General features: G+C 37.5%; 1 protein-coding gene across 2 annotated transcripts in view; it reads right to left on the bottom strand.

The window, feature by feature from the left end:
- The window catches only part of LOC137258151 (uncharacterized), a 43536-nt gene that overhangs the window by 7117 nt on the left and 15083 nt on the right, over positions 1-21336 (bottom strand). The window contains exons 1-4 of one of the 2 annotated variants that reach the window (XM_067795719.1): positions 19717-19739; positions 14368-14436; positions 2007-2043; positions 910-1087 (exon numbers count right to left, since the gene is read on the bottom strand). In XM_067795719.1, coding sequence (XP_067651820.1) covers positions 910-1087; positions 2007-2043; positions 14368-14433 — 281 coding nt within the window. In that variant the 5' untranslated portion in view covers positions 14434-14436; positions 19717-19739. Of the gene's footprint in view, positions 1-909; positions 1088-2006; positions 2044-14367; positions 14437-19716; positions 19740-21336 lie in introns of those variants that run through there. The other variant, XM_067795718.1, reaches the window with a different exon arrangement.

The raw sequence follows: 21336 nt of genomic DNA, 5'->3' as shown, positions 1-21336 counted from the left end.
GTAATTCGTTCAATACAAATGGTACTGGTGAAACAATATTTTGTTGCCTGACGATTTCACAGTGAACTCATTTCGGTATAAATATCGAGGTTAGATAATTGGTAATCGTTGATATTTCCTTTGACGCCTAAAACATACAACACTAACTTAAATGAAGACCTATGATAATCTAGATATAACATACGACATGTCCCTTTTCTAGGTTGATTGATGTCGGGTTTGATTTATGAAACTAGAATCTATCTGATTTCGTATCAAAATCTGGCGGCCTTACGGAATGCAGAGACGATATTGTACACCGTCACCATAATGATATGATAAAAATTGAAAAAATACGACATCTCACGAACGAACGACTCAGTGTGTCAATGTGTCTATATACTGAGTCGGATCCCGGCCTAATTGCGTCGAGACAGCCAGGGTCATATACACTATTAAAAAAGAAACGCATAGACCCATAATATGAAAATATATTAAACGTATATAAGGATACAAATTTACGGGGATAGACATATGCATTGTTGTCATTTTCAGCATTTATTAAGTTCACGCACTGAACATGCATGTGAGGACCAAAGGGGACTTTCAGGTCAGTACCTGGTAAAACCATCTCTTGCAGTCATCACTGCTCGACTCTGCCTTGCAAGGCTTGCGCGCAATGCATAACAGACAAGACATAGTAAATGGAATTCAACTATAGAAATTGTCTTAATGATGATTGCTGTCAAACTTTATCGAAATGAACTGACGGTCTATGCTTTTCTTTTGTTGAAGAGTGTAAAAGGACTTTACGATAGTATACCATTCAGTTGAAAAGGCTATTCGCACACCCCCGCCTATCCCCATTCCTTTCTATTTGTTGGGAGGATTAAATATGGATGTTTAGAAAACGTTTGTGAGGAAACATACATTTGGTTGTCCCAAAGACTTTTGCTTGAAAAAGCCTTCAAAGCATCCGTGGTTTGTTGATTGTCTATCTGAGCCAGCCGTCTCCCATCGAGCTCGCAAATAGTCCTTGCTTCATTCCATGTTTTATGATTGGTATAGATGTAGAATGTCTTGCCTGTTAGACTGTCACACAAAACACCTGCAATATACAGTGATGTAAAATTCATGTATGTACAGGTAACTTCAAAGAAAAAGAAATTAATGTCCTCAACAAATAATAATGTTATCTATAATATCTGCCATTATCTGGAGAAGGCGCAACAATTAAGAGAAAACATTGCTACTACTTTATTACTTCGCGCATAGGTTAATCATTCTTTAAAGGCTGCATTTTGGGCATATGACATTTTTCCTAATTACGTGTGTCTTCTCTAATGATGTGAACAAACTAGTAAATTCTCTCCATGTTTATGACTAGACACTTTGACTGGAATCATACGAAACGAAACATACAAATAAGATGATATGATTATTACAAAATTTAAAGAACTATCTGGCGATATACGTCTGTTCCATGTTCATCTGGGAAAAGTGGCATGCTCAAGAAACATGGAAATGACGCCTCGCTCCTTGAATAAAACAAGTTCTATAACTACGCAGAAAACACAAGAAAAACTAGCTGTTCACAGTTGCCCCGCCATTCTGTGCCATAATCCGTTTGAAGAGCTATCGATTACTAGACTTCGATTATTTCTATTTTTCAGCAGCACGTTACATGTTCGGGATGGTTTCAACAGAGTAACACTTCTATCTTCATTACTTTAGGAGGCCTCAAATTCCCCAAGTCAAGAAACAGGACATAAAATATTTGCATTTTAAGTTTCGTATGAGTCCAGTCAAACTGTCTAATAATAAACATAGAAAGAATTTATTAATGAAACACCTGCTTGCAGTTGCGTTCTTAACAGCACACAAAGTTCGACATCAATTGGATTAAATCCCACTGTTGTTACTATATGTTACCTGGCAGAATATAAATAAATTACCTTCGAAATGATGTATTTATATATGTAGTAATAAACAGATAATGAATAGTCATATTTTCACAAAGCACTCACATGTCGTAACGGCAGCGAGGATCAGAGATATCAGAATCTGAAACAATGAAAGTGCTTGTGCTGAATATTATGTCGAATGCCACATCCATGATGAAATTATTATCACAAAATCAGAACAAGGGTGGAACTTGTGGTAGCAAATATACTTGATGCATCCCAACGCACGAACTTGCAGAATTATGGTACTGTGACTCTCGAATGACCTGTAAGAACTCAAACTGGTGCTGGGAGCTAATCAGTGTTCACGCTTTATCACAAGTCAAGAGGAAGTGACAGGCATTAATCGCTCTCTGTTAACTATTACCTATTGCAAGAAGTTTGCTTCTTTAAATAAAACAATCCACTTATAGTAGAGTTAATGTCAAAGACAATTTTCGTTACTTCGATTATTTACTCGTTGCTTCGAGTATTTTCTCGTTATTTCAGTAATTGTCTCGTAACTGCGAGTATTTTCACGTTATTTCAAATATTGTTTCGTTGCTTCGATTGATTTCTCGTTACTTTGAGAATTTATTCTTTACTTCAAGTTTCTTTCAAAAACTTGAAATTTCGAATTTCAGGTTCATTTCAAAAACTTGAATTTTCGAGTATTTTCTCGTTATATCAATTATTTTTTCGTTCCTTCGATTAATTTCTCGTTGCTTCGAGTATTTTCTCGTCGCTTCAAGTTTCAGTCAAAAACTTGAAATTGGGAATATTTTATATATAAGTTTCTTTTAAAAAAATCTTACTTTCTAAGTTTGATGAATTTAGCATGTATATTTTAGGAGATCTGCTCCTCCATCCTACACTACCCGAGTTTCAGGGATCATAAAACAACATTTCAGTTCAATAGGGAGGTTGCGCGCCCATGCAACCACGGTATCTTCCCATAAAGAAGACCTCACAAGAGACAGACCGCTTAAAACAACACACTTCATGGTTGTTTGCACAAGACTTAATTAAGCTGGTAATAATGGCATGTGCCCAGATATGTAATGTATAATTATAAACTATACTTTTCTTAATTCATGTATTGAATTATGATTGTTATATTAACATTTATTGCATCAAAGATACAAAATACAGTGCTTGAGGACATTCTCAACTTCTCAAACAACTCTGTTCTCTACTACTTTTCACTCTAATTACTAGTAAACTAATAGAGGTGGGAATGTGTTGTTACTATACTCTGCAGTGACTCAAAAACACAAAAGGGGAAATGTAGTGAGTGAGTTCATATTTAACGTCAAATCGGCAATATTGCAGCCATATCGTGACGAGAACCTTCAATATTACACATAATACAGAATGGTGAAAAATCTGTCAACGAAAGACAGTAAAACAACTAGATTATCACAGACAGATATTTAAAACTAGTAATTAAATCTAAAACAGTTTGACTATAGAGAACGATACAATATAAAACACCGGCTACAGATCGCTGAAGGTAGATCACCATACTAAGGACCATGGGGACTTACAGTGCCTTTGCTATCTTCATGGATCCCAGTTGTATTTACACCATCCCTTCAGCCGCTGGCTATTGTAGGAACGTTTAGTTTAAAAGAACAAATATACTACGGTTACAATCGGGTAAGGAAAAATTCAACCGTGAAAGTTTGGGGACTTACGTACCCTCTGAGGAGGACCATAATTTTACGATACATTAACGTCCTTTGAGGATACAGCCACTAACAATACCAGTTGCTAATTTATACTACCAATCATTAAAATACATCTATCTACAGCACATATTAATCATCAATCATGAAATCGATTTCTTTAAAAACAACAATGATTTAATGATAACTGACTTTTGTAAAAAGATCCTTAATCTAAATAAAATAAAATATGCTTGACCGTGACTCTCTCATCACAAGGGATACAAAACAGAGGATCTTCACCTTTCAACAGATATGCATGTGTATATCTTGTGTGGCCAACACGACATCGTCGCATGATGACCTCTTCAAATCTGGACTGACAACCCAAGTAGGTGTAACCAATATAGGGTTTTATTTCATGTACGTTATTGATACCAACTTGAGTGTCCCACTTCTTTTGCATAAAATCACGGATGTAAGATCTAATGCTAGTTTTGTAATCTGAGTATGGAATAAGAAGTGATGTCACACTTTAATTTGTTGGTGCAAGATTGGCCTTTGTATTCCCAGAAATACCTACGTGACTGAGTAACCAATAGAGGACGATGGCGTATTGGGCAGTAGCAAGATCAATTCAATAATTTCAATTAAAAGTGGATGCTTACAAGAAATATTTTAATAACCTGAAGGCACGAAAGAGAATCTGAATAAATTATATATTGTTTATGTTTAGGGTGTCTTTGAATATATTTAAGAGCCGTTAATATGGGGTCAGCTTCTGCAGTAAAAATAGAGCTGTTATTTGGTATTGTAGAAGTTATTGTTCTGGATCCAATGACAGTGGCACAAGCCACTGTCTTTGGACCCATCTGTAAATAAGGTTTACTTCTTAAATGATTATACTGTAATTCATAAGTTTCTGATTTTTTAAATGTTGTTAATGTTAGGTCAACTTGTGGACTGGACAATTGCCAGGGAGGAGAAGAAAGAAGTCGGGAAGGAGCTATATTTTCCAGCTCAATGCCGGCAGCAGCAATAAATGACTTTATTCTGAGCCCAAGAGGCGGAACAAGAGAGGACCTTTTGATATACAAAACCTCATAGAGAGGATTGAAGACACAGTGATATGCAGGGTTTTGTGCAAAGTACAGTTTTGTGATGTATTGTAAAGATAGTTTTATACGGCGTTGTGTAAGAGATGGTTCATCTACCTCGACGTAGAGACTGTCAACAGAAGTTCTAAAGGACCCAAGACAAAGTCTTAGATCTTGGTGATGGACAGAATCTAATAGTTTGGGGTTGCTTTGACAAGCTCCACCATACACGACGGAACCATAATCAAGCTTTGAGCGGACAAATAATCTGTATAGGTGTAGGGGAGTAGCTTGATCTCCTCCCCATCTTGAATTAGACACGACTTTCAACAAATCGAGGGCCTTCAGGCATTTAGTTCTTAGGGATTTGATATGCGGAAGAAAAGTTAAATGGGAGTCGAATATCAGACCTAAGAACTTGGCCTCCTTGACAAATTTAATGGGAGTATCATATAAAACAGTTCTTTATGTGGTTTATATTTACGGCAGAAATGTATGCAATTAGTTTTGGATTTCGAAAATTTAAAGCCGTTTTCAAGACAGCATTTATATATTTTTTAAGCACAATTGCAGTTGCCGTTCATTAGTATGCATATTTTTACCTCGACAAGAAATATTGAAATCATCCACAAAAAGTGATCCATCAATTGAGTCATTTATTTATTTTTTTAAGCATAATTGCAGTTGCCGTTCATTAGTATGCATATTTTTACCTCGACAAGAAATATTGAAATCATCCACAAAAAGTGATCCATCAATTGAGTCATTTATTTATTTTTTTCAAGAATAATTGCAGTTGCCGTTCATTAGTATGCATATTTTTACCTGGACAAGAAATATTGAAATCATCCACAAAAAGTGATCCATCAATTCATCAGTCATTTAAAACCTTGGATAAACTGTTGATGCTGATGCTAAATAAAGTGACTGACAAAACACTGCCTTGAGGGACACCCTGATCCTGAATGTAATGGTCAGACAGGGTAGAACCCACTTGAAATTTTCTGTTATATAAATTGGGGTAAACGGCCCCTCAAACCAAAGTCACGGAGATCTTTGAGAATTCCATACTTCCATGTTGTATCATATGCCTTTTCAAGGTCGAAAAAATTGACTCGGCATGTTGTTTATTTAACATGGAATTTTTAACACAAGATTCTAAACGTACCAAGTGATCGATAGTACTTCGATTTTTGCGGATACCACATTGAATGTTAGTGATGAGATTGTTGGTTTCCAGGTACCAAACTAAACGATGATTAACCATGCGTTCCACAGTCCTACAAACACAGCTAGTGAGTGATATTGGTCGGTGGTTAGAAGGATCAGTATGGTCCCGACCAGGTTTAAGAACAGGAATGGTAATAGCATTTTGCCATGATGAGGGAAACTGACCAGAAGTCCATATATTATCAAAGATATTCAACATTGTTTCTAAAGACGATTCAGGCAAATGTTTAAGGAGCTGATAATGTATGTTATGAGCCCCAGTCGCAGTGTCATTAACTTGTTCAAGGGCAGTATGGAGCTCATGAATGGGAAAGACTTCATTATAATCCTCCCTTTTGTCAGAATTAAAATTAATTTTCTTTTTCTTGTTGATCTTTAAATTCCTTAAAGGCTGGTAAATAATATTAGACGAAGAGGAATGTTTAGCAAACGTTTCACCAATTTTACTTGCAATATCAGATGTTTCAGTGAGAAAAGTGTCAGCTTCCTTGAGATGGTGAACACTACACTTTGATCCTTTACCTTTCATTTTCTGTATCATATTCCAAACCTTAGAAATTGGCATTCGTGAGTTGATTTTAGAAACATGGTTTTGCCATGACTGTGCTTTATTTTGCTAAAATATGCGACGAGCTTTGGCATTGGAAATTTTAAACTGATTCAAATTATAGACAGTTGGGTGTCGACGGAAATGTTGTTCTGCTTTTTTTCTCACCCTTCTAGCTTGATTCCAATCAGTGTTAAACCATCGTTTACGAATGTGTGGGACTGTAAAGGATTTTGGAATACGTTCATCAGCTATGATATTTTATTCATCAGAAAAGATTTGAATAAGATCAGGAACATTTAGGAGTAAGTTAGGTTGCAACCTTTCAGTGCATAATGTTCGAAACAGACCAATCGACTTAAGTAAAGTTCCATCTTGATGGTGGTGGAGTGTCACCTGGATGTACAGTTGATAGATAAGTGGGAAAGTGTTCGCTTCAAGAGAGGTCATCATGAACCGACCATACAAATTCATTTAATAAGTTGGAGTCTGTAAGGGAAAGATGTATTGACGATAACTTCCAGATCCAGGATGCAGATAAGTATGTGAATTATAATTGAATATACATTAATCATTATTGGAGATGAAATCCTCTAGTATTTTTCCTTTTGTATTTATAACTGTACCACCCCAAAGTGGGTTGTGGCCGGTGAAGGCACATGCGATAACACAGGGTTTTGGAAGTTGATCATGCAACTCTTGAAGATCTGATTGCTACAGATAGGAAGAAGGAGGAATGTAAAGGGAACATAAAGTGAACACAAAATTCAATATAAGCCGGACGGCAACTGCTTGAAGAGGGGTATTAAGTGACATACGACTATGGATTATACCCTGCTTCACAATAATGGAAGATCTTCCAGTAGCCTTATGACCTGGAGGGGAGAAACGATGATATGAGCTATACCGCCGCAAGTCGAATGTATCAGTGGCTTTGAGATATGTCTCTTGTAAACATAAAGCTGATGGCTTCTGATCGTGAACTAAAAGCTGTAAATCATTAAAATTATTCAGCAGACCTCTACAATTCCATTGGATTATATTTTGAGAACGCATGGTGGCTTAATAGGAGTTTTGGATGAGTTCATTTCCAATGCAACAGAGTATCTGTCATTTAGAATGAGCCTATGGAGAAAGCTCATGACTTTTCTTCTTTGGAAAATGACTCTTGGAGTATGTGCTCTTGGAGTACGTGGGATGACACGTCCATGTCAGCTGAAATATCAAACCTATTTATAATGGACACAGGGTATCTTTGTCCTTTAGGTACGCAATCAGTTCTACCTTGCTTTTGAGAATAATCGACAGTCGCATTTTTCTTTTTCACAACATTCAGTGGACTTCAAAGATCGTTTTAGTACTTCTGCGTATGTGGATTGACGTCTAAAGGAAGCATTGCCAGAAGTCGAAGCTGAAGCAGCCAGTTTCTTTGCTTATGAAAAACTTATATTCTCCTCCGTTTTGATTCGCTGAGCAGACGTTTCAAGCTACCAAGATTGACATTCTTTTGAGGAGGCCTTGTGCGGGCCAGAACTATTCCCACAGTTTGGTTCAGATGAGCATGTAGTAGAGTCATGATCGTCACCAACACAGCGATAAGAAACAGCACGATTTTTACGGGTCATCTGTCCATGCCGAAACCTCCGGCAGTTAAAGCACCTGAGAGGATTAGGTACATATAAGTCAATTTTCATTGAGAAACATCTGACTTTAATAGATTGGGGCTGCTTTGGGATATCAAATGTCTTTAAATAGATATTGGAAGGTAAGGTAAAGAGATACCATGAGAAACGATTGACCTCAACTACTCCCTGCATTCGTAACTGACAGACAATGTCATCAGTGGAGAGATCATCTGTCTCTGTTACGAATAATATCTTTGCCTAAGTTCAGTGTTTTGTAAGGATAACATTTAATAGGAATATTTGCAAAGGATTTGGCTCTTATGAGATTAGCTGCTTGCTCTCTCTCTTCAAGTATTCTATTAAAATGGAGCCAGATCTCCACCGGCACAGGGCCGCAACACACGGCAAACGGGTTGGGGACCAAATATTTCCCCGGGTCCACAACGGGGGTGTTGGCGAGCACTTAGCGTTACCCAGAAACTGCTAGAGGAGGTGGCTCGCAACGGGTGCCTACAAGTATATAGAAATATAATTAAAATATTTACATGATGTCATTTGAAAAGGCACTCTGTTTCATATAGTTTGGATAATCTGAGAGTGAGTGGTGGACAAATCACATTTCATGAGAAAATACATGTACAGATAGAGAGATTCACACAGAAATATTTGGTTTGAAATGATATTCGTTTTTCGACAAGTGGTGGGCATATTAGTAAAACATGGAATTCGTCATATACGGTTTGACTATAAAGACTACAACGATTAAGTCGGTTTTCTTTCAAAACCATCAGACAGCGTCCTGTTTCCACTGGTAACCTATGATTTGCTGTCCTAAATTCTGGTTCTGGAATAAATGCATTTTCATACATTGTGTAATGAAATCCTTTTGACGACTGAGTAATACTTGAATTCCAAGATTGTACAAACTGGTCTAACTTACTGTACTCACTATACTCTGTATTGACTCCGGGTGAGCTCATTAACTGAACAGGAGTGGAGAGCATGGCTGAGCTAATTTAGTGTACTCATTGAGTCTATCTTACAGGATGTCTGTCTTTTGGGAGTAAAGTGCAACTAAGAATTAACTAAGAAATGATACCATATATTAGATAACTTTGAGGATTTGACTGAAGTTGATTTCGTCAAAAAGCGTACCAGTTTGGTATGAATATCAGTACGAACTGGTTTCGTTCCATTCTCCGCATACAACATGTAATGGCAAGCACTTTCCTTTACGCGAAGCAGTTTTCTTGAAAATATTAAAGGAACATTTTCAATAACGCTTAAAGTTTCATATGGTCAGAGGTCGTATAACCATTTCTAAACATAGTGTTGTCCTTTTTTATCAGACAACACTGTGCCACAATTTTCAAGGGTACAGCTTAATTAAACCTTATGCAACCAAACATAAAATGTTTTAAGCGGTCTGTCTTTTGGGAGGTCGATATTGTCCGAAGCGTATTTCCTAAACTATTAATATGATAACTTCTTCAGACTTGGAACACATATCAAGCATGATAGATAGGTTTGCCATTTGGGGTTAAAACCCTGATATGAATCTTTTGCGGTTTCAACCCAAATGTACTTAGGCTGCGGGAATGGGGATGTCATCTTGTTCGGAGCAGATTTCCTTTAACTCTACACGCTTCCTTCATCGAATTTGGCACACATATCAAGCATGATCCATAGACTGCATAGTATCAACCTGTCTCTATAACTATTTTGAAAACTTCGACATTTTATGCAGATCTGACCCGGATCATTTGCCCGTCACAGTGAACATGATTCGTCATGTGACAACACAGCATACGAGCAATCACGTGCGAATACTCATAGTTTCAGATTCGAGCGATGGGACAACGAGCGATTATTATTAAAGACACTGCCGAACATTTTAGCCATGATTTCTATGACTGTGTACACCATAATGTCGATGATGCCATTAAAGCCCTGAAATGATTTTGTAAAGAAGGGACCTCATGCACTGAGAGGAGACACACACAGACATGCTACACACCGAGCACGCATTCAGCCACCCTGGTTGAACCAGCAATGTGATAAAAGCTCAACGGCGTAAACATAACCTTCTAAATACATTCAGATAAACAAAACCATTGTAAACAATACGCACACGCCAAAAAGGAATTTTGGAACTTGTGTTGCAAAAAGAAAAAGGAATATTAAAAAAAGTATTATGAATGTTCAGGCTGCCAAAACAAATGATTGTTGATATTTCTGGAAGTCCATAAAAAGATATTATTTTTGTGCCGAAAACGTTGACCAAACTTTAATAGCTGATGAATGATATAGAATATTTTAGGGAACTTCTTGATAACGCAGATGGAGATGAAGATGACTATTTCGGCAGACATGCTGCAGATTACTTTAGCCCTCATAATGCCAATGAATGTGATAACTCTATTAGTGCCGATGGAAGAGTTGGTAGTAGTATTACTGATAATGAGATTCTTTGTGCCATTAAGAGTCTGAATAATGGGAAATCTCCAGGTAAAGTGGGGTTCTCGTGAAAGTATTAAAGAAAAGTTTGCCTTATATAAGCTGTTTGTTTAACAGTGTTTTGGAGACAGTCCTGTTCCCCGATTCTTGGAATATTGTTTTAGTCGTACCATTGTACAGCTCATGTGATAAGAAAGACCCCAATAACTACAAGGGGATAGCACTGCTGAATACTTTAAACAAGATATTAAGTTATAGGATAGCCGCGTCAAATTTTGGATCCAGAGCCAACAACTATTATCAGAGCATTCTATACTATAAGTATTTTGGAATTGTGTTCTCGTGAAGAAATGTTTTCTCAAGAACTTGTGATGAAGTTATGAATTATGTGAATTATTGTGAATTATGATGAAATTACCATCAGTGGTTATTGTAACCTCAGAGGATGAATACCATATACGTTTAGAATGTCATCAATATTCACGTTTAAGATATAAATATTTACCTCTATCTATGTAGACAACCATCTAAAGAAAGGTTTAGCCTTTTTATTATACCATATACATCGCAAAAGATCAAATTGGCAATAGCTCTATATTATACACAACATTGTCTGTGGTATGCTATTTACGTCGTATTGCATGGTAGTGTTGTCACTGTGTACATTAAAATATATTTACATTGTATTGTTGGCCTCTGGGTCATATATACCAGTTATATCTGTCCGTCAGTCCTTTGTTTCTCTATGGATCCCTGTATATCGGTTGATACATACCTCCCGATCTGCCGAGTAAATGGACGCTAATTGACGTTAATGTTTTGTTTATTACTTCCTTTCCAACAATATTTGTACATGCCTTGTTTCTAATGGATTGATAATACAGCAAGTCTTTGTCTCATCGACCTTTGTCCTCATTTCTGTGTTAGTACATTTGGCGGTAAATACATCTAAGTGATATCTGTATGCATATTTTGAAGGGTAATGTTCCTCGCTAAAAGATATTTACCATTTTTTCCTCCTGTCTCTTTTTAGGTCATCTCGAATGTCTCGATACTCATGGAAACGAATATGGGAACACATGGAATTATAAGATTCCTTTATTTATTTCCAGAATTTCGCCGACATTCGATACATACCTTGTGAAGAAACCTGGAAAAGAGTAAAGGAACACTTGCACTTTCATGTGTTCACGTATTCATTTCCATAGGCATATTGTTACAAATAGATCTTGTCATTATGTGTATATTTAAAAAAACCAAGATTTACACGTAAACAATTGTATTCTTGCTCTGGCAGCACGTCTTACATCTCGTCAAAAGTATTTACTGCATGTGAATTTCAGATAGCATACGTTATGTGACTGAAAATTATTATTGAACATTTGAACACAAGAAGATTCAAATTAGGGGAGATTTAATAACGAAGTGGATGGAGATATGGAAGGCAAGTGTCCCAGTACAACCAGGCTTGTAACAGTCAGGGGTGGATGCAACTCCTTCAGTAATGGGAATGCACACTTTTGAGAAAGGAGGAAATTGGTTAGTAACCGTGTAAACAACGTGACTGGGCCACTGTACAATCACTGTTGTTTGGCACTTGCAAAGGGTAGACACGTCCTACAATACAGGTAGCAGGAGACGCATGCAGATAAACCTGGCACTCACAACGGTACTCCAGCCACACAATTTAGTGATTGGCCGAGCAGAAAATAGGATAGTGCATCTTCTGGTTTTGTAGACACAAATAAAACAATAGTCTGTATGCCATGAGATGGTAAGATTTTGAAATGATATATCTGGATCAAGCAGACGCGGTGTGCCTCTTTTGCCAGTTGAGCAAGTTTTTATTGAAGATGTAAGAGGATTGGAAGGCATCGTGGACTGAGTTTGTATGTGTAAGTAATCACGGTGTAGTGGGACGGAGGGTGGGGGTTGACGGAGGACACGACCAAGCCAAGACAGACACAGGTGATTTTTGTTCAGTTAGTACTCCATACGTCACTATCATTCGCCTTGCAGGAGGTGGCCACCTTCGATCCAGAAAACGAAAATACAGAGAACTAAATGATAGAATGCAGATAGACAAAGAACACCTCCAAGCAGGAAGTAAGACCCTGATATAGTATGAAGATGATGTTTCTTATCTTGTTAGACTTAAATGAGCCATCATTGGGGACATTGATGATGTATGGTAATTGTGTTTTATTGCAGTAATTTATCAGTTTCTTATATTTATGCAGGTTCATAATGCTAAACACGGTGTACAGTTATAAATGTTATGTCTACTCTTCAAATAAAGTAGGGGAAGCTGAACTTTGAAGTCTGGTAGAAAAAACCCATGTATCTCTAAATTTCGACAATTGTGCATTAAAAGTACAGTTCCCTACTTTTTTAAAAGATTATATTATGTATGATTGTGTTTTATAGTAATTTATCAGTTTCCTATATTTACGCATGAACATAATGCTAACTTAAAAGAAGAAGAAGAACAACAACAACAAAAAGGTACAAATGATAGTCTTTCTTGTCTTGGTCACCCCCACCAGGTCGTGAAAATAGTTAAACTTACCTAATCGACCATATCAGTTAATCCTCTTAGTCCTTAAATAAACAACTTGCCGGACTGTCAAAAGATGATACCACCGCTGAGAGTAATAAAGGTCCATTGAAAGGTGACGAACTTTGAGTGCTATATTTTGTACTTCAGACGTTATTCACTCCACATGCACCTTCCAACGTTTCTCTCATCGTGCTGTTTCTTACGACAATCTCTGTGGATGTTTACATGTCAGTTGCAAAATTGTCTTGTTGATTTGTGATGCTTTCAAAATACCAGTGTTAGTTGCACTGCATCTTTTTGTTGATTGTTGGCTTCACACAGAGACCTTTTCGGACTGATTCCAGGCTAACTGTTTGAGTTCAACTAGGAGATAATCACATAATACAGAACATTCAAGTGTAGGGTCGCGGGGATCCCATGCATAGCTCTTCCACAGACCCAGTTTGAATTAATGAAATGAGCTAAGAACATGAAAACAACATGGTGATATATTTTTAGTACAAGAGGGTGGTGCTATTCTTGTGACGGCCTTGACAGTGTTTCAAAATTAAACTATTGTGTCTTGAAGCCATTGGCCTGACAGGCATGTTGTGGACTTGGTATTATGCTTATATGGTGAACATTTTTGAATAAAATGGACTCCACACTTACTACTTATGGACAATGTACTAAACGGGCAACGAATGTCACTCTTACTACATCTTAGTTAGATACATTTAGACAGGGGTTTAGAGGCTTCCATCGTGTTCTGACTCAGAACATATTACAGTATGATCTGAAAATGACAACATAACTAGCATTGTAGTTTATGATCGACCTCGCCCACGCTTATACATATTACTGCCAAACGACCTGACGTATTTGTGAGTCACTGAGGGCATAAATAACTCAAAGATATATTCCAACATAAAATTTCCATGATAATGCGCGTACACACACACAGACACACACAGACACACACAGACAGACACACACACACACACACACACACACACACACAGAGTCACACACACGTGTAGGTGGGAGGGCTCATCTGATATTCAATGTTATCTTTAGTTTCAATACAAATACAAATATCTTACTCGTTGGAGTATACTTCGAATCAAGTTTCCACACAAAATCATGAGGTATTTGGTTTCAGTTCAAGAACAAAACACAAAACCTAAACTCTCCATATTTGTTTCTGATATATACATAATCTACATGTTTATAATTCACAATGTTTCTACAGAAAAAAGTCCCGTATCGTCAAAGAATGTTACCTTGTTTTTGTTGAAGAGAAGCATCGCCATGGTGTTCCAAGGCTCTATGTACCTGAAAAGCTCCATCGGCTGAAAAATAAACGTTAAAACCTGAGGAGCGAAAAACACCTTTTGAAAGTGCGCAGTCTGTAGGGAGATCTTATGACACTATACATTTTGTATACACACAATACTTGCATCCGAGCGAACAGATCAACTACAATCGATATAGTGATGCCCTCGGGGAGTCCATCTGTCATTCAGCCTTCAGGTCAGTGTGCAACCAATGACGAGCAGAACAAGGAGCAACAAGCAAATGAAACAGTAGCTATTTATGATCGTGTGCTATTTGGTCAGCTCACAAATATCTGTGTTAGATCCATGTATGGATCGCGCATATCATCCTACACAATCAATTAATGGTATAGCCGGACGGGAAATTAACAAGTGTAACCGTCGAATCAATCTTGGTTATGTAGTAAAAATTACAAAGGACATTTGTCCTTTTTGTGATTAGATCCATACTGGTTGTTATATAAGGTATCGAGTTATGTATGTAACGTTTTGTTGCATGTCAAAAATAATTTTGAGTGGGAGGTTATATACACACATTCCTCCATATTTATGTGAGGTGACGTGACATGATTCGCTCATACCCTACACAGACACATACTGACTCCGAGCCGACCAGCGTCGAACCCATTAATGCCGAGCACCAATCAGGGACCAAGTGGTACCATATTTTCACAGTATCAATTCAATCATTATTCTTACAAGTTGCAGGCAGACAGTAGAAGCACAGATTAGTCATGGATGTCCAATTCAGGCAGCCAACCAGAGTGAAATCAGCTCAATTCAGCTCTTAAATAAGTTCAGTAGATAATCGAGTCTAGACCAAACCAGCGATTAACATCATGAGCACCGATCTGGGATACGATGACATGTGTCAGTCTGCTTGACCCTGTTTATCGCCTCTTAAGACAAGCATGGTTACTGAGAACCAGTTCTAGCCCGGATCCTCACGGGTCCCTCGGAAACAAAGAACATAACAGTATTTTTATCTGTACATATAAGCAATGTTTGGAACATGTTTGTCCACACAGTGATTTCACTAGGAGACAAACACGTGATGGATCTTGTTTACATATATCAGATAAGAACACTGTTCACTGATACAGAGAAGGTTCTGTCATGTTATAAGATGATCAAAATACATTTCTCATAAAGTACACAAACACTACTCCCTGAGCTGCTTCATATAAAAGGTCGTGTTCCAGACCAAAACAGGGTTAAAAGGAAACGCGTACTTTAATATTCATCTTAAATCGATTCTGAGTTCTAGAAAACTCGGATACGTGCTCAATACATTTCGTTGTTGCTTTAGGTGAAAACCGACATGTGAATCTGCACATGCACATTGCTGATCAATTAGTCAATACCAGAGCTCGACAAAACCGCCAAGAACTATGTAGATATACTTAAATATCTTTTGCAGAAGAAATTGTACATTATCATACTCTTTGTCATCACGCCTCTTTCATGCACAAATAAAATGTTTCTTTAGCATTTAATGTATCCTTTTGTCAGCTAAACCTTGTTGGGGTGACACAAAAGATATTATCTACACCTGCCAGTCACCATAGATCATTGTCTCTAAAAGAGCATGTTCTTCGTGGGTGTTTATGGGTCAGTTGGTGTAAAGATGACGGCAACTAGCCTTTATATATACAGTCAACATTTCCTGAAAATTCGAGCACATACGACCATTGCCATCAACGTATAATCTCCTCAGTCAGCCTCCCGGAAGTCGAAAGTTAACTCAAGGGGAGTTAACACTAAAGCACTTCCTTAAATGCCTGCAGCCAAAATACTAAAAGTAGTGTACATTTATGATACGAAATGTGACCCCTAAATAATTATCACTTAAACCTCTAAACGTTGTGACCCAATAATAATTATTACTTGATTAATAATACAATTTACAGAAAATACACTCTCGTAGCAATGACCAAGTCGTGAAGATGAAATATATATCATAGATGTATTAATTCTTTTCCAAGTCTGTGGAAAATTGTCTGAACTGAAATGTCTGTATGACAATACCTTGCCAAATCAAACAATATAGATGTTGTGAAATTAATACCATTAGTTTCTTTTATCTGAAATATGTATTCGGTGCCAGTAGATACTTGATATCTTACAAGTACCACGTGCAAGTAGATCACTCTGTAATTGTAACTAGGCCACAGGAGTAAAATCGACCTATTATTCGACCATATTATTGACAGGAATGTTCTGAATAATACTGTACATTATCTGAACGCATATTCCGGAAAGATGTCCTGTAAAACGTGAAGCTGCGTTTAATTTATGGATGAACATATATACTCATTAACCTGATGGACCTCCAGTTAGTTCAATCCTGAAGTGACTACAGGACTAGTAGATAGTTCTTTACAATGTCTTCAAGTACGGGAAAACATTTATTACATTTCATAAGTGTATTATTGAACGGTGCAGCGATTCGGCAGAGAAATACTGTTGTGCCATTGTATTCCTTAAATGGACCTGTCAGTTGATAACGGTAGCTTTCAGATATTGTTATAAACTAACTTTAACATTCCAAACATGATCGTGTAATATGTTTAGAGATATTGTTGTGTTCCCAGCGACAAAATGGTTTCGATATTCAAATATAACATTTAATGAAAGTGACTATGAAGTAGGCCTGCATATCAGTCACAGCACAGAAAGATACAAATTAATGTTTTGTTTATTTTGTTTATTTACACATCAGCTGCGAGAGCAATGTCTATGCTAGTTCAGTCTTTCGTCAATTTATATAGCATTTATAAAAGATGACTTGCTTCAATAAAGCAATCGAAGGATGATAAAGAAATTAAGGCATATTGTTGAAATGATTAACTAGTAAGAAGTAGTTAGTAAATTAGTTGATTAATTAGTAAAAATATAATTAAAATCCCTCAATGGGATGGGATGCCAGACGGTCATATGAAACCAAAATAGGATAATTACTCGGAGTATTGTTATAATAGCATCTTCATTACGACTTATATCAGTTTTTGATAAAATCATTAATAATTATGAAACGTACCCGATAAACCTGCAATCGTGTTCCGGTGTCTTGATAAACACACTCACACGAACGCCCACGAGCACTTTCCGCCATATTGGATAGTGTTTACAAAATCACGTTTCGCGAATGAAACGCCGATATTGCGACGCCAATTATATAAATAGACTTATGTTTCATATTCCGTGAGGACAAATGCATTACTGAATCCCTCAAACCTTTTAGAATCTAATTACAGCCTGTCTTTGTCACCTAGTGTCTAAATACAATGAAACGTAAGATATTTGGGGTTTGGAAGGAATGATGTGCTCAAAAGACAACATCTATTTGAAATGTTTAAAAACAGCAATTTTCAGATTTTACTCTGTGTAGCATTCTCAAATTTTCAGACACCCAATTTGCATTAAAATAGCATTGCTGCAAGAAACAGGAAATTCAAAATAGACACAGAAATGTGATGTGTTTATGTGAAACTGTCAAGTTTCTGTGCTGCTCACGCAGCATGACTTACGCAAAATCACGCGGAAGACAACGTTAATGATCGGCATTTCTGGATTCCTTTCTCTCTTACAATGAAAACGATAAAAACATATAACAATAGTAACACAGATAGTCAGAATCATTCTGATTACTTATATCTCATATTTGTGTAATAACTATCCCCGAATCAAGGGAAGGGTCCTCGTCAGTCTACATAAACAGTCTCAGTACTATTCGTTTCACTTTTCTACTGTAGATGAGTGTAACGAACAGTACTGAAGTACTGTACTGAGTACACGTTTACAGGGGTCCTCGAAAAAACCTATGTGAGAAATCGGTCAACGGTTGTGATGTCATACGTGAACGCTCTTGTACATATTTGGAAATTTCTCTGAGGTGTACTTGTACAGCAGGTATTTTAGTTCCTATGATGTGCATAGTCACAGTTTCATATGTGACTCTTCGTCAGAATAATTCCCAATATGGGTGTCCAGCCAACGATACATCCAATCCTGTCCTTGCTGAACTGGTATCATGGAGGCAGCATTAGCTAGGACCGCCATTTGCCACATAACCACACTGATAAGAGGTTAACGGCGATCCTTATATTACATGTGTTAACGTAACGTCACGTTAACAGCCTGTTACAAGTTAACAGGTTTTGAACATGATAACTGTTGTTAGTTAACAGTCGGTTAAATGTACTTAACGGCTGGTTAAGATATACCCGAGTTTTGAACAACCGGGCATGCTGTTTGTGGATATCTACGTATCTATCTACTGATACATTATCACAGGTATGGATAGAATTTTTTATTTTTTATTCATATTTAGGGACTAGTTGGTTAGTTCATGAACCATATTAGTATTGTGATCCCATGCGAGATCTCGTTCATTCAAATATGTACCCCGCTATTCCAAACGAACGGGCATAAAGCTTTTCTGTGTAACGTTTCCTTTCAAATATTATGCCACATACTATCTTTACACATATACGTTCAGCAAAATCACGGTCTCTGGCTCATTAGGCCTCGGTTGATACACCGAGTTTTACAATAATATGTGACAACACTTCCCAACGATCGACACGTAATTCAACAGGAGAAAGCAAACTTATTCTTGATTAAGGATGTTGTCTTACGTAAGCCCATGACAAAGCACAACATACTGTCACTTCATCTCATGGCAGTCGCAGATTGCCAATGGTTCAAAATGTGTATTTTCCATTAAAAGCGTTCTGATTTGTGCAGAATAGAGTCTTCAGTCAATGTGCCTGAATGACACAAGAGGCTTGGATAAACATTCATCTACACAACAGAACAATACCATGTCCGCTTGGTGCCATTAGACAGTGCGGGGCCGGATGTGCATAGTGATTTGACATGGCGATAAGCGTCTTAACGAAACATCAGAAAGTCAGTAAGGTCATATTGTTTGAAAGGAATGATGAGTTGTGATTTGACATTACTTCAACAATGCGACAACGTGACATTATTATCGAGCATGAGGAGATGCGTGACAAGGCTACAACAAAACATTATTGGAAGCTACGGTCATCGGATCCTGCCACGCGCTCAGGAGGCAATTCTGCAACTGCAATATCGACCATTTAGTTAATCATGCACCACAGCTCAGGAGATGTGACCGACATCTCAGCTGATTGTCACCATGACATTATAGATATGTATACTTCCAAATATTGTCAAGGCTAGTCCTATTGCTGAAATGTATCATTGATATTCCATTCAAAGTTCGCAAAATACAAACAATCCCTTTGTTGATGAGTGTGTACTCACCTTATGTACATCAATAGTCAGGAACGTATGTGACCCAGTTCACTTCACTCGTGGAACATGTACGTCCTAAGTGCAGAAAAAATTATTTCGTTAAACCGGATTGTCGATAAGGAAGAACGATATATTCAATAGCTAACGACCTTGGAGGATTCAGAAATAGACCCAGGTATTATGCTCCTATAGATTCTATTCTCTATAAAACCACTGAAGTCATTGATTTCGTCATAACTCTCTATGTTGTTCAACACTTGATAAGGATAATAGAATTGATGCGTAACGTGTCAACGTATGTGCCTTTGTTGAAACATCCACGGACAGAGACAGTGATGAGTGAAACATGTGTTATCTCGTGTGCCACACAATGCCAACATACAACTTACGACTTGTCAAACAGCATCTTTGACGTTGAGTGAGCGTAAGTGCATTCTGTGTTTGCCATCCTCGGTAGTAAATGTTGTGCTCGTTGATAGTGATACACATTCTACGGTTTTGTCAATACCCAAACACATAGTTTCAACTACCAAGTGTACACCGTGCCCATGATTGCCCGCCCCTGTCGCTCACGAAATCCTGAAGGCCTGTAGAGGCTACCAGATCTTTTTGTATCGGGATATTGTAAATTTAATTGGTGGAAACATTTTTAGGTAATATAAATCTTAAATCTATAGCAAACTGAAGAATAGCTCATGAAAGGATATATCTAAACATACAGACAAAGAACTCTTTAGTTCTAGAGCCTTTGTTTAAACACCGTCTGGACTTCAGTGCCATTCCAATGAGTTAGCCTGTTTCGATAACCAAGGAGAATTTTAATACATATGCTGCTTTTTGAAGAATCAAGACGTGTGTCCGTCCATTTGTGACATCTGTGTTACGCTTAATGTCCGTATGACTCTCTGACAGGATCTGTGAAAGGTTCTGGATTTGTAGAACGGATATCTGAGTGTCGGGGTATGGCATCACAGTGTGCTGTTATCACTGCTTCACACCTTCTTGGTACATACAGAATGTTTACAGACTCTCTTGTCTTGAACTCTCCTCAATTTTACCCAGGGCATTTAGGAACACGGATCCCTTGAAATCACTCCATATAAGTTCTATCGCGCATACAGATATGTAAGGCCATGACAAAGTATAGATGTTTGCGTTTTGAATGCCGTCAGCAGTGATACAACAGTGCATAGCGGAGCGCGGAGACAACTGTCTGCGACGGTCGATAACAGGATTAACATCACGTTTGAGAATTTCGTCAGTGCAAGGCACCTCTGAACCACAGTCAAGTCAGACTTGCGGGTGTGGTAGATCGCTGTCCATGCCATCGCAAATCTACTACCGAATCTGTCGACGAAAGCTGTTTGTGCAAATCGAATGCTACGCCCATCAGGAGACAAACATACTGTGTTGAAGAATCGGAGGTATTTAACGAAATCATAATAGCTCTAGATTTTATTTAAAGCTAAATGCGTATATTAATTAACCCTAAATTTCATTTAAAGCGTGAGGTTTCAAATAAAATTAGAACTATCATAGTTTCATTATGTGCCTCTGATTTTCCAACACATTATGTTTAGTTCCATTCTATCAAAAATGCAGACCGTGGTTCAAAATCAGAGGTCTGTA

The sequence above is a fragment of the Haliotis asinina genome, chromosome 12 (genome assembly GCF_037392515.1).
Source record: "Haliotis asinina isolate JCU_RB_2024 chromosome 12, JCU_Hal_asi_v2, whole genome shotgun sequence".
NCBI classification, from domain to species: domain Eukaryota; kingdom Metazoa; phylum Mollusca; class Gastropoda; order Lepetellida; family Haliotidae; genus Haliotis; species Haliotis asinina.
The sequence above is the reverse complement of the archived record's forward strand: the minus strand, read 5'-3'. Positions and strand labels throughout refer to the sequence as shown.